The following is a 20,440-nucleotide window of genomic DNA, read 5'->3' as shown; positions in this document are numbered from 1 at the left end:
AATTTCACATTTGCCCACATTATACCCCATTTTCTAGATCTTTGCCTATTCACTTAACCTAACTATGTCCCTTTGTGTCCTCTTCACAACTTATTTCCCTACCTATCTTTGTGTCATAGCAAATTTAACAACCATACTTTTGGTCCCTTCATCCAAGTCGTTTATATAAAATGTAAAAAGTTGAGGTCCCAACACTGATCCCTGTGGCACACCACTCATTACATTTTGCCAACCAGAAAAAGACTCGTTTATGTCTACTGTTTCCGGTTAGCTAGCCAATTTTCTATCTATGCCAATATTTTACCCCCTACACCATGAGCTTTTATTTTCTGCAATATTCTCTGATGTGACACCTTATCAAATGCATTCTGGACTCTAAGTACAGTACATCCACCGGTTCCCCTTTATCCGTAGCGCATGTGAATTCGTCAAAGAACTCCAATGAATTGGCAAAACATGATTTCCCTTTCACAAAACCATGCTGATTTTGTCTGATTGCCTTGAATTTTTCTAAGTTGCTGCTATAATATCTTTAATAATCGCTTCTAACATTTCCCCTGTGACAGATGTTAAGCTAACTGGCCTGTAGTTTCCTGCTTTCTGTCTCCCTCCCTTTTTGAATAAAGGAGCTACATTTGCTATTTTCCAATCTAATGAAACCTTCCTTGAACCTAGGGAATTTTGGAAAATTAAAACCAATGCATCAACTATCTCACTAGCCACTTCTTTCAAGGTCCTAGGATGAAGTCCATCAGGACCCATGGATTTGTCAGCCTACAGCTCCAACAATCTGCTCAATACCCCTTCCCTGATGATTGTAATTTTCCTGAGTTCCTCCCTCCCTTCCATTTCCTGATTTACAGCTATTTCCAGGATGTTACTTGCATCGGTCTTCTCTATAGAGGATACAAAATATTTGTTCAATTCATCTGCCATCTCCTTATTTTCCATTATTAATTCCCCAGACTCACTTTCTATAAGACCGTGTGCCACTGTCAGGTGCAGTGTTCACCACTTCGGAACATAGGAACAGGAGTAGACTTTTGAGCCCCCGGAAACCTATTCCACCAGTCATTGAGATCATGGCTGATCTGCAGCTTAATTTCAACTACCCGTATTTGCTCAATAACCCTCCATACCTTTGGTTAATATAAATTTATCAAACACAGATTTAAAATTAAGAATTGATCTAACATCAATTGCTGTTTGCAGATGAGAGTTACAAACCAGCTTTGTTTGGAAAAGTGCTTCCTAACTTTATTCCCGAAAAGTCTGGCCCTAATTTTTAGATTAGGCCCCCAATCCTAGTCTCCCAAAGAGTGGAAATAGTCTCTCTCCATCTACCCCACTGGTTCCTCTTTAATACCTTGAAAACATTAGCTTATTTCAGCATTGGACTTAGGCCTGACTCACAGTAACAGTGATTTTTTTTTGACATCCAAGTTTTTCATAACAGTTTCTAAAAATGCTGTTGAGACAAAATGATGCTTTCAGTCAGCCATTAAATGAAGTTGGTTGGAATATTCTGAACACCATTATAGGAACTATCCTATTGCAACTTATTAAAATTAAATTTCATATGGAGCATCTGTCAGTACACAGGGCCGACAAATATATTTCTGTGCCTGAAGCTGTATTAGAAGGATCTGGTACCAAAAGGGATAAAATGGGACTGAGTACAATACCACCCACACAGTGATGCAAGAAGGCACATGACCTAGAGCTATGGTCAGTCTGGAAATGAGTCGCAACATGTAAGGACCTAGCATGGGGTCCTCACCATACCTTTCCCCTCTACTGTAAATATGTACATAGATCAGTACTGTCCATAAAGACTTTGTTATAGCTTCAGTAAGACTGCTTCATGGTGTCCAAGCAGTACACATCACAGGTAGCGACAGGAGAGCAGATCAGAAGAATTCCTTAATTTCACAAAGAATCATTCAATATGAATGATGCAGGAGCATAATCTAATTTTAAAAAAAGTACAGGTTTTTTTTCAATTTTGACTAACCTCGTGGTTAAATAAGAAATTAACCAGATGCCTCCTTGTTCTTAGCGGATGTTGCGGTCGTATTCTGTGACACAGCGGTCAAAGCAACAGCTGTATTACAGGGTGTGGAAAATGGGCAAACTCCAGACATTAAGACCATTATTATCATGGACCCTTTTGGAGCTGAGCTAAAGAATCGAGGAATGAATGCTGGAGTTGAACTTATTTCTTTGAAGGCAATAGAGGTGAGGTGCTAAGAACAATCCAGTGCTCACACTTGCTGACTGACTTTGTATGAGGCATGCATCATTCTAGTTTATAGCAGTGTAGAGATTAAGCATAATACCATCTCTATTTAGGCGGCAGAATTTTCTGCCTGTTGGACGGGCGGGCCCGACCCAATCTCTAGCAGACAGGGAGCCGATCCCCGCCGGAGAAGCGGGCCCCGCCGCCATTTTATGTGGGTGGGCCAATTAAGGCCTGCCCAGCGTGACGCCTGGCGGGAAGCGCTATGCGCTTCCTGTGCGGGCGGGGGGGATTCCCCAAAAGCGAGAGTGCGCTCTATCGCGCATGTGCACGAAAGAGCGCACATCTCCCTGAGGCTAAGTGCTGCCTCAGGGAGATCGCTGACTGTTCTAAAAACATTAAAAATAGAAAAAAAAAATCCTTAACATGTTCCCCTCATGTGACAATGTCACATGAGATGGGACATGTTCATAATTTACACTAAAACTTTATTAAACTTTTAAAATCCCTACATGAAACCTCATCCCGCTGGTGTTTTTCATGTTTTTTCTATTCCCCACTGGGGCTCCTGGCCTGCTCGCCAACCTTAAGGTTGGACGGGCAGGTCCTTTAATTGTTTTAATGATCCTGTCAATGGCCTCAATTGGCCATTGACAGGTCGGTGGGCCCGCAGCTGATTTCGCTGTGCCCTCACCTTCCTGAAAATTTAACTGGGGCGGGATGACGTCGGGAGTTCCACCCAATGTCATCCCGCGTCATTTTACACGTCGGCGAGCGGGCCCCACCCCTGCTTGCCGACGGCGAAATTCAGCCCAGGATTTCTGTGTTACAGCCATCCTGCCCTTTGCTTTCACATAACCACTTGCAATCATGAGATCTCAGTATTTCAAATGATGGATTACAACAATTCGTATTTATATAGCACCTTTAACATGGTAAAACAGCCAAGGCGGTTCACAGGAGCATTATAGAATCACAGAATGGTTAAGCATAGAAGGAGGCCATTCAATCCATTGAGCCTGTGCCAGCTCTCTGCAAGAGCAATTTAGCTGGCCCTGCTCAGTGGCTCTTTCCCCATAGCCCTGCAGATTTTGCCTCCACATGTAGGTCGCCTTTTTTTCCCCCCCTTATCCTCCTGCTACTCGTATTATTTACAAGCCACATATAGAGACATTAGGGTGGACGACTAAAAGCTTGGTCAAGGAGATTTTCAGGAGCGTCTTAAAGGAAGAAAGGTTTAGGGGGTAATTCCAGAACTTGGGGCCTAGACAGCTGAAAGCACAGACGACAATGGTGGGGCAGTTAAAATTGAGGATGCTTCTAAGTCTAGAATTGGCGGAGAGCAGATATCTCAGAGGGATGTAGGGCTGGAGAAGTTTATAGCGATCAGGAAGGGTAACTCCATGAATAGATTTGAAAACAAGGATGAGAATTTAAAAATCTAGGTATTGCTTAACTGGGAGTGAGCGCAGCTCAGTGAGAACAGGGGTGATGGATGAACGGGACTTGGTGCAAGTTAAAACACAGGCCGCAGAGTTTTGGAGGACCTCAAGTTTACAGGGGGTGGAACGTGGGAGATCAGCAAGTAGTGCATTAGAATAATCAAACCTAGAGGCAACAGAAGCGTGATTGAGGGTTTCAGCAGCAGATAAGCATATGCAGGGTGGAGTTGAGTGATGAAAGGGAGATGGAATTAGACGGTCTTAGTCATGGTGCGGACACGTAGTCAGAGTGTTGTCCCGGGGTCAAATATGATACCAACATTGCGAACAGTCTGGTTCCGCCTCAGCCAATGACCAGGGAGAGGGATGGAGTCGGTGGCTAGGAGCAGTGTTTGCCGTGGGATTGATGGCCACGGCTTCAGTCTTCCCACTATTTAGTTGGAGGAAATTTCTGCTCATCCAGTACTGGATGTACATATGGAAACAGATGCTGTGTTTTTTTGGATGATGCTGCTGAAGGGGCAGCATGTAGAATGTTCCTCATAATTCCTGCTAATGTTACTTCTCTGATTACTCAGTAAGGGTAGGTGGTTATCACTGTTGACATAAAAGAAAAACCTTTAACATTTGCAGGGAGGAAAAATATTGCGGAATGTGTGATCTTTTAAAAAAAATTCTGAGTTCTGATAAATGTACAAAAAGCAAATTATCTATTGGATAGAATTGAAATAATGAAACTAACAGCTTGGGTTAGGTTAATGTATTGGATCAGCACCTAGAGGCCCAAGTATGCTGTTTATAAAACAAAAATATGTACTATAAACCTGATCTATTGAATTTGCTTGATTTGTATAACAGAACTAAAATGGATACGTAAGTTGCAAATTTATTTTTAATTTCTATATTTCTCCTAGAATGCAGGAAGGGATCAGAAACTGGACCCAAGAGTAAGTAAACTTTGGTAATCCAGTATTCAGGATTAATCTAAGAGCTGCTAATGACCTAAACGCATTCTGTGGTTTTTAAAAGACATCCATCCAGATTCCTAAATACTCAAGCATTTTCAGGAGCGTGATTTTAAATTTGTTTCTTTTTATTTATTTATGGGATGTGGACGTTGCCGTCAAGGCAATTTATTTATTTTATTGCCCATCTCTAATTGCCCTTGACAAGAGGATGGTGTTACAATTATGAGGTTTATAAGACTAGTATGTTTTGTGACTGTGTCTTTAAATTTAGGGTAAAATGTATGTGACCTGTCCTGAAAGCAAGCCTGGGTGGCTTGATTGTTAAGGGATTAAAGGGGCCCAGATTGTTTACTGGGGAGAAGGTGCAAGGTGTTCACACTGGGAAGCAATGGCAGCAGCCTGTGTGCTAACAGTGGATAGAGTAGGGCCTGGATCTTTGTAACGATGGAGAACCTCTCTGTAATTACAAAAATGGCGGAAGAGGCCAAAATCCAGAAGTCCAGCCCCTGAACACGGCACCAAATATTTTTGCTGGGGTGGGAATGGGCCTGGATCAGGCTTTGTGTATGCGTGGTTCATGGAGGCAGATGCCCATATAAAACAACAGGTGACTCCAGTCATGTCTGATTTTCAAGGAGCAGATCTAAACTTTGCGGAGTCCTTTGGAGAAGTGGGGTACTCTTTTGGAGAGGTAGTGTGCCCCTTTGAATATGGTGCCAGGACATCCTGGGGGGGAGGTCAGGTGCCCTTTGAGGGGGAGGTCTGGTGCACCTTGGGATTGTTAAAATTCAGCATGAATATGCATAAAAAGTGCATAAATCCATGAACTGTAAAGCTCATTGGAACAGTCAAGCTCATTAGGACTGTTGAAATGCAGAAGCAACTGTCAAAAGTATCAAAATGGACTGTCAAAGGCTACTGTCAAACTATCAAGTTATTTAAAACTCCTGCCCTTTAACTTTTTTGGGGGAAAAAATTGTCTGCAGAGTTTCATTCTGTCACTCTGTCTGTTGACATAAGCCTGAGGGCTACTATTACTGGATTTGTGCTGCATGACTAATTTTGCAACCTTTCATTATCACACTAGGGTGCCTTCCATTTTGCAGTTTGATTGACAGCTCCAAGTGGTTATAGACTCTTTGAAGTGGGACTATGAGATCCTGTGGTTTTTTTTTATAAGGGATTAAATGTTTTTATAAGGATGTAGTTGAAGAAATGTAAATGCAGTGTATGGGTTTTTATGATTTTTAAAAAAAAATCTGCAATAGACACTTAGAACTTTATTTTATCTCAGCATGGGTCCTGAGGTCTGCCCATGGTGAGTACTGGGTGAGTTGGCATGGTAGGGCAAAGGGTGATGGGTGGTGGGACATGGGCTGGCATGTGTTAGCAGTAAGTTTGCATAGGGGTTATAAAGGACAAAGGTGTGGGTAGATGGGCATAGGTTGGCATGGAGCACATGAGAGACCATGGGGGTGGGTAGAAGGGCATAGGGGCTATAAAGGGTCATGGAGGGTTGATAGAGGGGCATAGGTTGGCATGAGCATGAGGGGCCATGGGATGTGGATAGAGGGGCATAGGTTGGCATGAAGGGTCTGGGGCCATGGGGGATTGATAGAGGGGCATAGGTTAGCATGTGTATGAGGGGCCATGGGGGATGGGTAGAGGGGTGGAGGAACTATAAAGAGCCATTGGGGGTGGGTATGGGGTATATGTTGGCATGGAGGTTATGAGGGGTGGGTAGAAGGGAATAAATTGACAGGGGCTATAAAGGGCCATGGGGGTGGATAGAGGGGCATAGGTTGGCATGGGAGTAGGAGGAGCCATGGGGTGTGGGTAGAGGGACATAAGTTAGCATAAGGGCTATAAAGGGCCATTTAGGATGGGTAGAGGGGCATAAGCTGGCATGGATGGGGCATGGGGAGTGTGCGGGAGTGTGAGGGATGAGGTCTGGAGGGCTGTGTTTTTGTTTTATTGCTTTTTGAAAAAACCTTGGAAACAGTGCTGGAGCACAGAGGCAGGCCTTCAGCCCAGCCCAATTCTGCATCCAGCAGCCTGAGTAATTGTTCCAGAGGCAGCAGGCTCCCAGAGAACCCTTAAATGGGATATCCCTTATTTTTAAACTGTGTCCCTGAATTCTAGTCTATCCCACAAGAGGAAACGTTCTTTCAGCATCCGCCCTGCCAAGTCCCTTCAGGACCTTATGCCAGAATTTTTCACTGGGCATGAGGGTGCATGCCCGACACGCTCAAGCATAAAATAATGCGCGACGATGTCGGGTGAGTGTCCCGATGGCATTGTGCACTAGCGGGACATTTCGGTCAGTGGGTGCACACGCTAAACTCGGAAGTGCACCCACCGACAATTAAGAGGGCTATCGAGCCCATTAATGGTGCAATTAACTGGGATTTTTCGCTGCCTGTCCAACGTTATGATTGGTGGGCGGGTGAATCGGCCAGGTGGCCTTTGCATTTTTCAGGAAACCTCATCCAAGTGCTGACAGATGAGGTTTCCGTCATTAAATAAAGAAAAATGTTTGCGCGGAACTTTCATGTCGTATGTTTTCAGGTGCCTGTTTCTGATGCGTGGGCATTTTTTCCGGATTTTAACATCTATTTTTATTGGATTTGAATTTCTCAGCTCCCTGAGGCAGCTCCTTGCCTTCAGTGAGCTTTTTGTGAGTGCTCCCCCCACACCCGAGCTGACTTCAGCACCCGCCCGCCCCCGCCTCTGCAGCGCTGAGCTTTTCAGCACGCCTTTCATGCTGGCTGGCTGTTAATTGGGCAGCCAGCGTGAAATTGTGGTCGGGGGCTGATTGCGGGTGGTGGGCCGTTTCCCGGCTACTCCCGGGCCCGCCAACTGCGCCCGCCTGCCAACCTCAAAATTCTGGCCTATATCTTTCAATAAGGTCACCTCTTATTCTTCTAAACTCCAATGGATACAGGCCCAACCTGTCCAACCTTTCCTCATAAGATAACTACAACCCCCATCCCAGGTATCTGTCGAGTGAACCTTCTCTAAACTGCTTCAAATGCATTTACATCCTTTCTTGCCTAAGGAGACCAGAACTGTACACAGTACTCCAGATGTAGTCTCATCAATGCCTTATACAACTGCAGCAAAACATTCCTACTTTTATATTCCATTCATTTTGCAATAAATGACAACAATAAATGGAATATTTGCCTTCCTAATCACTTGCCACAGCTGAATACTAACTTTTGTGATTCATGCACCAGGACACCCAGATCCCTCTGTACCTCAGAGTTCTGTAATCTTGCACTATTTAAATAATATGCTTCTTTTCTATTCTTTCTGCCGAAGTTGTCAAGTTCAAATTTTCCCACATTATACACCATCTGCCAAATTTTTGCCCACTCACTTAACCTGTCTATATCCCTTTTCTTACATCCTCTTTACAACTTACTTTTCTACCTATCTGTATCATCAGCAAATTTAGCAACCATACATTCGGGTCCCTTCATCCAAGTCATTGATATAAATGGTAAATAGTTGACGTCTCAACACTGATCTCTGTGGCATTCAACTAGTCACATCTTGCCAACCAGAAAATGGCCCATTTTTTGCCTACTCTTTGTTTCCTATTTGCTATCTGATCTCTAATTCTTCATAACTTAGACTCCTGATACCTGTAATCAGCTCAGGTAATATTTTTCCTCTGATGAGAACTACAGTATTCAGTAATCCAAAGGGGATCTGTCAAACCATTTAACTGAAGTAATACTGCTCATTTTTGGATTTGTACTATCACTGCTGTTCGTTTGGCAGCCAAGTTGCACACAGCAAGATCCCACAAACAGCATTGGAATAAATTACCAGCTCATCTTTTTGACCCAACTGAAAAGGCAGACAGATGGGGCCTCAGTTTAACATTCCATCCAAAAGGTGGCACCTCCAATTTTGCAACATTTTTTCATTACACCACTGAAGTGTCAGCTTATATTATGTCCCTGGGGATATTTTCTAATCCAATAACAAGAATATGACTGTTATGGCAACCTGACACCTAGTGGCTCAAGTTACTTAATTTTCAAGTTCTTCTAAATTTAGGTGTTTTGCCCTTTTTTTGTATGGGTGTACCTGCGCCTGATAGACTGCAGAAGTTCAAGAACGCGGCTCAGCCCTACTTTCTCGAGGGCACTTAGGGGTGAGCAACAGTTGCTGGCCATGCCTACAACTCCACATCCCATGAAAGAATAAAAAAGTTATCTGTGAAATTGAAGGTTTTCTTCAGGACACTTTTATGATAAAACCTGTTATTTTTCTGTCTTTACAGCCTCCACAGCCAAGTGACTTGGCTGTTATTTGTTTCACTAGTGGAACCACAGGCAAGTACCGCTTAATGGCTGGGATTTAAAAGTCATTTTCACCTCTTTTCCAATGCATATTCCTGGTTTCTGATGTCAAAATGCCTTCTCCACTGGCAATAAAAAATCACAAAACATATTCTGTGTTAAGCAGTATGAATCAGTTACATGAATCCAGTTATTTTTCATACTTCATCCAAATTAGTTTCAGGCTGAAAAATGCAAAAAAAATCTTACATCTTATAGTTCATTTGTGTGATATCTACTTATTGAGTTTTCTCTTCAGATCATTTTAAAATTGTACATGTTTTCACATTTTGCCAGATTTGACTCTGATAGTGGACTGATGCTGATTTACAATGGGTTAATTGATAACCGTTACTGTTTCAGGAAATCCCAAAGGGGCAATGCTGACGCATAGAAACATCGTGGCTAATTTCTCTGCTTTTGTGAAAGTCGCAGAGGTAAACACCAGGTGCTATCATCATGTCCAGTATTTCCAAATGGCATCCGTCCTTTTGTGGATGAGGGGGGATCTGATTGAAACTTACAGAATACTGAAAGGCCTGGATAGAGTGGACGTGGGGAAGATGTTTCCATTAGTAGGAGAGACTAGGACCCGAGGGCACAGCCTCAGAGTAAAGGGAAGACCTTTCAGAACAGAGATGAGGAGAAACTTCTTTAGCCAGAGAGTGATGAATCTATGGAATTCATTGCCACAGAAGGCTGTGGAGGCCAGGTCATTGAGTGTATTTAAGACCGAGATAGATAGGTTCTTGATTGGTAAGGGGATCAAAGGTTAAGGGGAGAAGGCGGAAGAATGGGATTGAAAAAATTATCAGCCATGATTGAATGGCGGAGCAGACTCGATGGGCTGAATGGCCTAATTTCTGCTCCTATGTCTTATGGTCTTATGGTCTTTATGATGTGCAGTAGTCAAACAAGTTGATTCTCTAGGTGTGATAGTTTCTAAGTGAGCATGAGCAGTAACCAATACCAAAATCTTTTTGGTGAAAATTATTTTATATTACATTTATAAAGTGTCTTATAAGGCATCTTAAAACACCTAACGTGTTTCATGCACACTGCATTAAGAGCAGCCACTTTCGCTGTATAGGTGGCTGCAGCAGCCATTTTATCAATAGCAATGTCCCACTTATAGCAATGACATGAATTATCAGATTATCTATATATTCTTTTGGTATTTGAGGGCAGAATGTTTTAGTGTGCACAAGGAGAACGTCTTGCTCAATGTGTGATGTCAGACCAAAGCGTTGTGACCAACCCTTCTAGGGTATCTTTCGTTGCTTCTCTGTGAATTTAGATCAGGCCTTAAAGCTGTCTTTATACTACATTAAAATTTGAACATCTTTGCCATGGATATGTAAAAGTACCCTTTTCTTGGAGAAAGCTAGGTATTTCATCCTGAAATTACCAAGGGCCACACTGACTTCCATTTAACCTCAGCACATTTTATGAGTAGCTTCAATTACCTGAATCACCACGGGACGGGCTACATTAGCAGTTATGTGACATAGTGATGCAAATCCCAGACCACAGGAGATTGTCTGGTATTTAAGCATCTGTTCAGCTTTTTGATCAGCCTCAACATGATGGCCAGCACCTTTTGCAAGGCAGTGTGTCCACACTACAGTCTTAATGTGACCCTACTTGGTCTCCTGTGGCATTAAATATTTAATGAGTTGCTTGTTTTATGGAGTGCTCTCTTTCAAAGCAAATAGCGTTGATTGTAAAACTTCAGTGCTAGTATTGCAGGAACTGCAATGAAATTGCTGCCAACTGCACTTCACAATTCTGATGAGAGGGATTCAAACTTGGAGAGCTTTTGATTTAGAAAAATATTTTTTTTCACTGGTCAGTGAATTGGTGACTAATGGGGCATAATTATAAGATCACCACCAAGGGAATGATTGGAAAGTTAGAATATATTCTTTTAACACTGTTGTTAGTACATGGCATGCCAAGCCACAAGCAGAATCTACAATAACTTGAAAAAGCAAAGTGGTTAAATATTTGAAATGTATAGGAAATGGGATGAAGCAGACAACTGTTTCAGAACTACTACAGCTATATTGGACTATGCCCCCTCTTTCTGTGCTGCAGAATTCTATGATTCTCAGTATCTCAAATGTTTAGTTGACACAAACAATATGCAGTAGTTTACACATGTATAAAAGGTTAGTTTTTTAGCTCTAATATTCTGAGATAATTGGTTGATTGAACTTGAGTTTTTAATGATTTAACACTACGATTAACAAATGTGGTGAACTTCAGATGTTAAGATTTCAAGATTTTCTTTTTCTATACTTTGATTTTTACTTTCCCTTCTATCTTATCTTCTTCCCTTTCGCTTCATTGTCTGCTTTCCTCCATAATCATGCAGAATATGAACGACCCAACTCCAGATGATATTCTAATCTCTTTCTTGCCTCTGGGTCATATGTTTGAAAGATTGGTGGAGGTAGGTCTCTCTGATAAACCCGAGCCTGAGTTGTGTGTTGTGTTTTTACAGGGACAATGGGTGGCATCACCCTTTGACATACACATTTCCTTTTTACCACTTGCACACATGTTTGAACGCTTGGTGCAGGTAAGATACAGAACTTCAAGACCTTAAGCTGTATTTCAAAATTTAGAATGGTTAAGAAGGGCATTGCACAATTTGATCTAACAGTTATGAATATTAGGACATTTGTATAGCAGGCAAGATAGTTGGCTTCATTCTGTAATCACAGAAAATGACTAAACTTCAACTTTGCAGCATTTTGAATGAATAGTCACACACCAGTAGATGACACATTTCAGGTCTATACAGTAATTTTATTGATGCCGCATATAATTTAATACCACTGATATGTAGCTCCATTGAATTTCCTGTATGGTCAAAGATCAGTCAGGGCAATATATGAAGAGAGAAAAAGTTCACAATTAGATGTTTTTTTGTGCGAATAGCATATAATATAAAATTGAAGGTTGATATCCTCGCAAAAAATTAGCCAATTCACTTAAAAAGAAAATATTTTGTTTGGCAAGCTGTACAAATTTCCTATGTTGTAAATTTCAAAATTTCATATCTATTAGATGTTGAAAGGATTGTGCATGGCTGATTTTAAAAGGCAAATTGATAGGAAATTGTTAGGGGCCAGAATGATTTGGCAGTAATTTTGATTGCTTTGAAAAATTACTGATTGGCATTTGCATTCTCACAAAGGTTCAATACTTCCTCAATAAAGTGTTTGCAATAATTTGAAATGTACATTAGTAAAGTTTTCAATAAGTATTTATCCACTATCTATCTGGACAGATGGAAGATATATGCCACTCTTCATTTCAAATTGGCCAAGGTTGTTAATGATTGAAGTTTACCAAATTGTTATAAACTTAGAACTTAAGGAGGTCTTTAAAATTATGAAAGGTTTTTAAGAGAGTGCCCAAGAGAATATGGGTAAGTGGCCATCAATATAAGATAGTCTCCAGGAACTCCAAAAGGGAGTTCAGAAGAAATTTCTTTACCTAGAACTGGGGTCACTGTTTAAAAAATAAGGGGTTGCCCATTTAAGACAGAGATGATGAGAAATTTTTTTCTCTCAGATGGTCGTGAGTCTTTGGAACACCCTTCCCCAAAAGGCGGTGGAAGCAGAGTCTTTGAATATTTTTAAGGCAGAGTTAGGTAGATTCTTGATAAACAAAGAGGGGTGAAAGGTTATCAGGAGTAGGTGGGAGGTTACAATTAGATCAGCCATGATCTTATTGAATGGCAGAGCAAGCTCGAGGGGTTGAGAGGCCTACCCCTGTTCCTAATTCGTGTTTTCGTATGTGCCCAAAGAGTGGTGAGAATGTGGAACTCGCTACCACAGGGAGTGGTTGAAGTGAATAGTATGGATGCATTTAGGGGTAACTAGACAAGCGTATGAGGGAGAAGGCCTACAATGGTAGGCTTAGATGAGAAAGGGTGGGAGGAGGCTTGAGTGGAGCATTAACACCGGCATGGACTGGTTAGGTTGAATTGCCTGTTTCCGTGCTGTATATCTTATTTAATACTGAATGCTATCTGGAGAAAGGAATTCCTTCATCTTAAAAAGTGAACAGCTCAGAGCACTGCAGACGTTGAAGTAAAGGTGCATTTTTAGAGAAGCATGGAATTCTTGGTATCATTAATGGCTCCCTTCTTGAAATCCTACAGTTTCTCTGCAGAATTTAATGCCTTCCCTGAGGTGAGTTTGGAGATAGGCTGGATTGGGGGGGGGGGGGCAGTGGGGGGTGCAGCAGGGGGTTGGGGAAAGTGGGGTGCATTTAATTAGTACACATGCCAGTGGGGGCGGGGGGGTGGGGCAGTCGCCATGTGGTAGGCCCGAAAGGCAAACCTTGCTTGTGGGCTCCTGGGGTGGGGCAGGGGGGTTGGGGGGGAGGGAGGTTCCTGATTCAAAGACACTCAGTACCCAATTGAGGGACACAGCATTGAGGTGCATTATGTGTATCTCTGTAAATAAATGCTTATAGAAGTGTTTAAAGATTGACTCTGGTTCTATTCTCCACCAACTGGCTTTCTGGAATAGAACAGTAGAGGCTATCGGAATTTATAGGAAACAAAAACAGTGCGAGAAATGTGCAACAACTTCAATCAGTTTCTCTAAAGAGAAAAGACCAATTAATGTTTCAGGCATAACCCATTGTCAGAACCTAGAAAGCTAATACGCCTCTTCTCTAACCAGCGCAGACTAACGGAAGCAGTTTTTCCCCCTTTGTTTATATGAAAATGATGATTTTTACATTGATATTCAGATTTTCTTTGCAGATTACGGTTCTTTGTCACGGAGCCCGGATTGGATTCTTTCAGGGAGACATAAGACTGCTAATGGATGACATCAAAGTTTTGCAGCCAACTCTTTTTCCTGTAGTTCCCCGTCTGCTTAATAGGATGTATGATAAGGTGTGCTTGAATTATTTCTGTAATTGTTATGCATGAGAACTTGCATGACCAAATGTTTTACATTTCTTGAAAAAAAATGAATCAGAATATTGATTTTTTTTTCCCATTTGCCACTTATAGATAAGGCTAGTGATTTATAACTGAATATTTTTCAATAAATTAAATCGTGGGACACTCGTAAGTAAAATTGGGAATGAGATGCTCCCTAAAATCCAGGCCCAAGCAGGGCTGAATGGCAGCTTTTGCGCTGCAACTCTGATTCTACCATATTACAACCTCTTGTATACTGCAAAGCAGTTCAGTTAATTTGCCACAGCCAGCAGCCAGCTTAGCTCTGTCTGATCCATTGACAATAGGTCTAAAGAGTTCTCAATTGGATTTTACATAGAATTACATAGAAATTGCAACACGGAAACAAGCTATTTGGTCCAAACAGTCTGCCTTTGGTGTTTATTCATATACGAGCAGAAATCCTAATCCCAAATACCCGTTTCATGAACCTTTATCCCCATCGCCACCCTTTTGCTTAAATTACCTATCTAATCTTAAATGTTGACACTGTCTCCTCTGTAATCACTAACTCTGACTATGCATTCTACAATCTATTAACCCTCTACATAACAATAAAAGTGTTTTTCCTGCTCTGCTTCCTAAATCTCCTAAGTATTTAATCTTCTATCTATGTTCCCTTGTTCTAGCTCTGTGTTTCTACCTACCCAGTACCATTCCATCGTAATTTTAAACACCTCTATTGAATCATCCAATAATCTCTGTCATGTTCTTTCATTTCCTTCCTCAGTTTTGTTTTTCTCTGCCTGCCTGTCTCTCTCTTTTTACCCTCCTGACCCCCTTCTGATACTTGTATTATGTTTTGTTTAAGTGCTCTGTTGTTCCTGGGTCCCTGGTGTGGCTTCCTCTAGAAGAGGAATATAATATTGAGTGGGGCTTCTAAAAGAGGTTAGTAGGAAAGACCCTGTGACCATCATTGCAAATGATAGTAGCCGTATATCGCTTTGATAGCTAACAGTTACTTTGCACCTTTCCCAAATCGTTTAAACTTGCTGAACAGCCAGATGAATGGCTAGAATATCACCAAGGGACTGGGGTTTACCGTTGTGAAGAGAGACTTGAGAAATGAGAACTTCTCTTACTGGAGTTGGAGAAAAAGGGATTATCTATTGGTCAAGATTATGATGAGGAATTAAAGCAACAGACTGGTCAGCAAGAAAGTAATGAGAGGGCACAAATTTAAGATAGCCACAAAACAAATTTAGTGGAAGGTAGGTTAGAACATTGGCCAGAATTTTAGATGGATCAGGTGGGCACAAGCCTGACTCGAATGCACGCAAAATTGCGCGAAATGACATCGGGCGTACAGCCCAATGTCATCGCGCACACGAGCAATATTGAGGTTGGCAGGCATGCGCAGGAGTTAGAGCCATGCCCACCAACAATTAAAGGGCCAACTAAGACCATTAAAAACCTATTGTCCACAATGTTATGTTGCCCATGTGAATTTGCATCGATTGGACAGGCAAAACAGGCAAGCGGGCCCGATGAAACTTCATCCAAGGGCGGGATGAAATGCCCAGATAAAAAAAGATATCTGGGAACTGATGTTTTTTGAGTTCTGCTGTCAGGTGCTTGAATGTGTTGCATTGACACAGTTTGTGCATCTTATTCTTGCCATTTAATCTGTCCAGGTCTGCAGCTCCCTGAGGCAGCTCCGCAGCAGCTGTATGCCTTCAGGCAGCTCGCTAGAAGCGCTCACCCGCACCCGCACCCTCACTTTTGTCGGCGTCCAGCCTTTTCCCGCCTCACCTCCGGCAGCGCTGAGGCTTTCTCAGCACATGTTCCCTGCTGGCTGGCCATTAATTGGCCAGCTAGAGTGAAATTGCGTTCGGGGGCCGATTCCAGGCGGAAGTACATTTCGCGTCCGCTTCTGGGCCTGCCGACTTGGCGCACACGCCAAGTGTGAAATTCAGGCCATTGAATTCTCTGCCACAAGCAGCTAACTGATTCCAGAAATTCATTTATGAGGCAATTAGATAGTTGCTTGAGAAAGAGGAATATGAATGGGTATGGGACTGAACAGGAGCATGGGATTAGACCATAAGATTTGTGGAGATTAGCGATGCCCAAACTTGATGGGCTGAATGATCTGTTTCTGTGCTGTAACATTTTATGATTCTATGAAAAAAGTTGAAGCGACTGATTGTGTTACCAAGTTTACATTTCTCAAACACAAATGTAAAGCAAAAGTCTTTAGTCACGGATCCACAAGACAAACCCTTTGTTCTCTGATTTGCTTTAGATTGCATGCAATTCCTACATTGGGAATGGGATGAAAATTAGATTCAATAAATCTTCCCAGTCAATTGTCATTTCATATTTTATCATAACTTCAGTGTTTCTTTGATAATTTAACATGAGTTTGATTTTGTAGGTCCATAGCCAGACTACCAGTTTTATAAAACGGCGGATATTGGAATTAGCTGCTTGGAGAAAAACAGCAGAACTTCGAAAAGGGATAGTGCGACGCAACAGCATTTGGGACAAGTTGGTCTTTCATAAAATACAGGTGTGTGTCATGCATGCAAGTACTTGCTAGAGGAATGAGAAAGGTTTTATCAGTTATGACTGTTTATCATGGATCCTGATGTGATAGTACTATCCTATTGCCTCTTTTTCAATATGTAAAGAAAACGTATGCAAGAAAGAGAGATTTTATCACAGACATGGCCTTTTTAAAATTACATTTAATTGATGCTTTAATGAATTTACCCAAATACCTGATACATTACTTATTTTAAAATCAAGATCACAAAAATAATATAAGTATCTTCGTAGGTAGCATAACAATTAACTTCCTTCATTTAACTTCCACAAAAGAGGGACTGAGGGAAGGGAAAAGAATGGTTTGAAAATCCCTGCTTTGCTGTACAAAGTCTCTCTTCATACAGGTCACCTTGTTTTGAATATTCTAAGTGTTTCAGTTGTACTTAAACTGAAAAATTTGCACAAGGAGATCGTAGTTGCCTCATGTTCGCTCAGAAAACTTGAACCTGATGGCTAGTGATTAGTATCAGTATTACTCCAAAACTCACTTTGAGTGCTATGATTTCTAAGCATCATCATACAATCTGATCGATTCCTTTGATGAACAGATTGCCCTATGAGGGGAAATCGAGCAGAATGATTCTGTATTCTATGGAGTTTAGAAGAATGAGGGGTGATCAAATTGAAACGTATAAAACTTTGACAAGGTTAAATGCTGAGAGGCTGATTCCTCCGGCCGGAGAGTCTAGAATTAGGGACCGTAGCCTGAGGATGAGAGTTCGACCATTTAGGACCAGGATGAGGAAAAATTTCTTCACCCAAGAGGGTTATGAATCCTTGCAATTCTTCAAAGGGCGGGGGAGTGGGGCATCTGGCCTACTTCTGCTCCTACTTCATATGTTCTTGTTTTTTAATTTAGCAATGTGATGCATGCTCCAAACTCTGCATACAAATCATTGTGCTCCTGCTATTGTTGGCAGGAAATACTGCATCCTTCGTATAGCCTTTTTCTTTCTGCCTTATTGGGTCAGTTTGGTCTTCTTTACTGTTTGGCTGTCAGAACTTAAACATCGATCTGGAATGATTATTTGGCATACAGTGTGAAGCCAGGGATACTTTTTTATATTAGAGAAGAAAAGTATTTTAAAATTAATTCATCTTATTTTGCTTCAGTTGGGCCACAGTGCTTGATTTACCCTGGAGCAGAAGTCTTGAGTGGTAGAGAATCACCTGGATACTATGAGCTAAAAAGCTCAGGAACTATTGATCCAAACTGTGATTTTTGAATCCCTGCCCTAGACATCTCCATGTGAAAGTTTCACTAATCTTTGGTATTAGGTGGTGCCACTTCAGGGCATATGTAAAAAAAAATGGTTAGCGCTGGTCCTCAGTGGACCACATCATGTGTATCCATATGGCCCTTTTGTCTTAGCACCAAATATACCCTCCTACCTGATTGGTCTCCAATGCTGATTTCTCCATCTACTTCAGTTGTACACTGCTGTGTTAATGATCTCTGCTTACTCCAGTTCAAGCTTGCAGTGTTATGTTCAAGAATATTACAGGAAAGTATTTCTACCTGAGCTCCTCACCCACCCCCATTTCTCTTCTGTAATGTAAAATATCTGGGAGCTAGATAAGTTTCAGACCAGGGGAAAAGCTAAGAGAGCCTTATTGACGAACTTTCTGACAGCAGAAGGAAAAAGGTACAATATGAAGCACATAAGCAGATGGCTGTTAGATACTCTGCACATGAGGTGGGAAGCATTCAGTGATTATTGTAGACTCTTGTGGAATTCCATGTAGCTTAGGCCAAATACAGATTTTTCAAGGATATAGATGGGGATAGTTAGGGCCGTATGATGCACATGATGTGGCCTACTGAGGGGGTAATGCTAACAGTTTTCTTACATAAGCCCTGAAGTGGCACAACCTAATACCAAAGATTAATGAAACTTTCACATTGAGATGGCTAGGGCAGGAATTCAAAATCACAGTTTGGACCAATAGTTCTCGGGCTTTTTAGCTCATAGTGTTCAGATGAGAGGGGCTGATTCTCTATCACTCAGACTTTTGCTCCAGGGTAAACCGGGCACCGTGGCCCAACTGCAACAAAACTAGATGAATTTCAAGGTTAAGCTAATTATCACTGGCTTTGCCCCTGGAGAGGAATGCTCCTGGCAATGCCAGAATGCTCAAAATCAGATAGGAAATTTGGCTTCTGTTGATGGCTTACAATAGTACAAATAGCTGCCAGGTTCAGGCCCTTCTACTTGCTGTCCAAGCAGCAGCTACATGATCGCCTGACCCTTATTGGCTCATTGGCCCACAAGAAGACTAAATTCTACTGACTATAAATGAGTGGAAATTGCTGCCACTTTTCAAACTCTGCAGTGTGAAGGGACTAGGCACAGCTTGCAAGGCCCACCTTCACTTGCCTTACCGCAAGGCAGGCCTCTGCCAAGCGTGAGACCAAGGAGAATGAGATCAGAGGAGATCCTTTTCTTTAACAAGACCCCTGTGTGTTACTTAGCATTTAAGTTAAATCTTTCATCCATGACCAGGAATATCTTGGAAATTCATGTGAATCTCTAAAAGGGTGGAGATCAGTTTGATAGGTCTTTGCCTCCTTTTCTTCTTGGGTTGTGCCATGGAAACGAGAGCTCGTTGGCTGCATAGTAAAAGGAATTTGAATGTTGCTGAAACAAGAGAGATGTTGCTGAAACTTTTCATCTCATCAGGACAAATGCAAGACAGTCAAAATTTAAATGATCGCAACAATTATACTGCAGGAGAAAGGGCTGCTGATTGGTTGGCAAGTCAACTTTGGTTGAAGTATTGCTATGGAGAAAGCATCGGTGAACTCCCCAGTAATTCAAAAAAGGCGAAAGGCTTGACCATATTCCTTTTGTTTGCCGAGAACAGGCCCCTGTGTATGAATGTATGTTGCTTCCAGCAAGCATAAATAAGTCACATTACAAGCTCAACTGATTATCTTAAATTGGTTGTTAGTGTAGCCAGTAGCACACTCAGGATTGTTCAGCAAGTGCTGCCCAATCACAGAATCTCACCTAACAGGGATGTTTTGTTTTGGGTTTTGCAAGCACGGGTACATTGAGTACAGTCTGTACTTGGCCTGTTACAACCAACTGAAGGAATATGCTGTTTGATTGCATCAGTCAATCATTGCGACATATGGCCTATGTATCTGTCATCATACTGGCACTGAAATTCATACACATGGTTGCTCAAGGGAATTTGGCCCCACGGTGTTTTATGTATAATTCAACAAAAATACTGCTCCTCTGCTTTTAATAAATCTTGAAGAAATATTGAAGTTCAGTACTTGATCTTTGGCTTTTTTCAATATTCTAGTTATCAATCCACTTTTTGTTTTCAGGATAGTCTTGGTGGTCGGGTAAGATTAATGGTAACCGGAGCTGCTCCTGTATCTGAGACCGTGCTTACCTTTATCAGAGCAGCTGTAGGTTGTCAGGTAAGTTGCACTTTTAATTTATATTCATATTTTGTACATGAGATTCTAGTGGGAAATTAGCTTTTCTAGTTTCCTGGACTTGTCAACCAGTTTTGTTTTTAAATGCAGTCATAGGTCAGGTCCTTGAATAGCACTAGTTAGTATTGCAAGGAATTAGTCATGTCAGGAGCAATCAACTAGTCAGTAACTGGTGACTTCTCTCTCACCCACCCCCAGCTTTTTCCCAAATCAATCTCATTTCCCTTTCCAAGTCCCTGCAGTCCACAACACCCTGGCCAAAGCCACTAATAAAGTCCTTTGTGACAACAACCATGATTTCTCATTCTTGGCAATTCCTTCTTCTTAATGCATTGTTAACCATTCTCCTCCACAGCTGACCTGCTATCATTTGGTCCTAATGCCATCTGTACCAATGCAGGCATCAGGGCCCTGAAATTCTGTAGGGAGTCTCTCCATC

At 41.7% G+C, this 20,440-nt stretch overlaps 1 protein-coding gene across 2 annotated transcripts in view; it reads left to right on the top strand.

Annotated features, from left to right (window-relative positions):
- Positions 1–20,440, top strand: part of LOC144693008 (long-chain-fatty-acid--CoA ligase 1-like) — a 135,914-nt gene that overhangs the window by 77,386 nt on the left and 38,088 nt on the right. For both annotated transcript variants that reach the window (XM_078562268.1, XM_078562276.1), the window contains exons 7-14: positions 2,060–2,238; positions 4,596–4,628; positions 8,947–8,998; positions 9,368–9,441; positions 11,511–11,588; positions 13,794–13,928; positions 16,375–16,509; positions 19,888–19,983. In XM_078562268.1, coding sequence (XP_078418394.1) covers positions 2,060–2,238; positions 4,596–4,628; positions 8,947–8,998; positions 9,368–9,441; positions 11,511–11,588; positions 13,794–13,928; positions 16,375–16,509; positions 19,888–19,983 — 782 coding nt within the window. The remainder of the gene's footprint in view (positions 1–2,059; positions 2,239–4,595; positions 4,629–8,946; positions 8,999–9,367; positions 9,442–11,510; positions 11,589–13,793; positions 13,929–16,374; positions 16,510–19,887; positions 19,984–20,440) is intronic.

Source organism: Cetorhinus maximus, chromosome 2 (assembly GCF_964194155.1).
Source record: "Cetorhinus maximus chromosome 2, sCetMax3.hap1.1, whole genome shotgun sequence".
NCBI lineage: Eukaryota > Metazoa > Chordata > Chondrichthyes > Lamniformes > Cetorhinidae > Cetorhinus > Cetorhinus maximus.
Note: the sequence above shows the minus strand (reverse complement) of the source record. Positions and strands in the feature narration are given on the sequence as shown.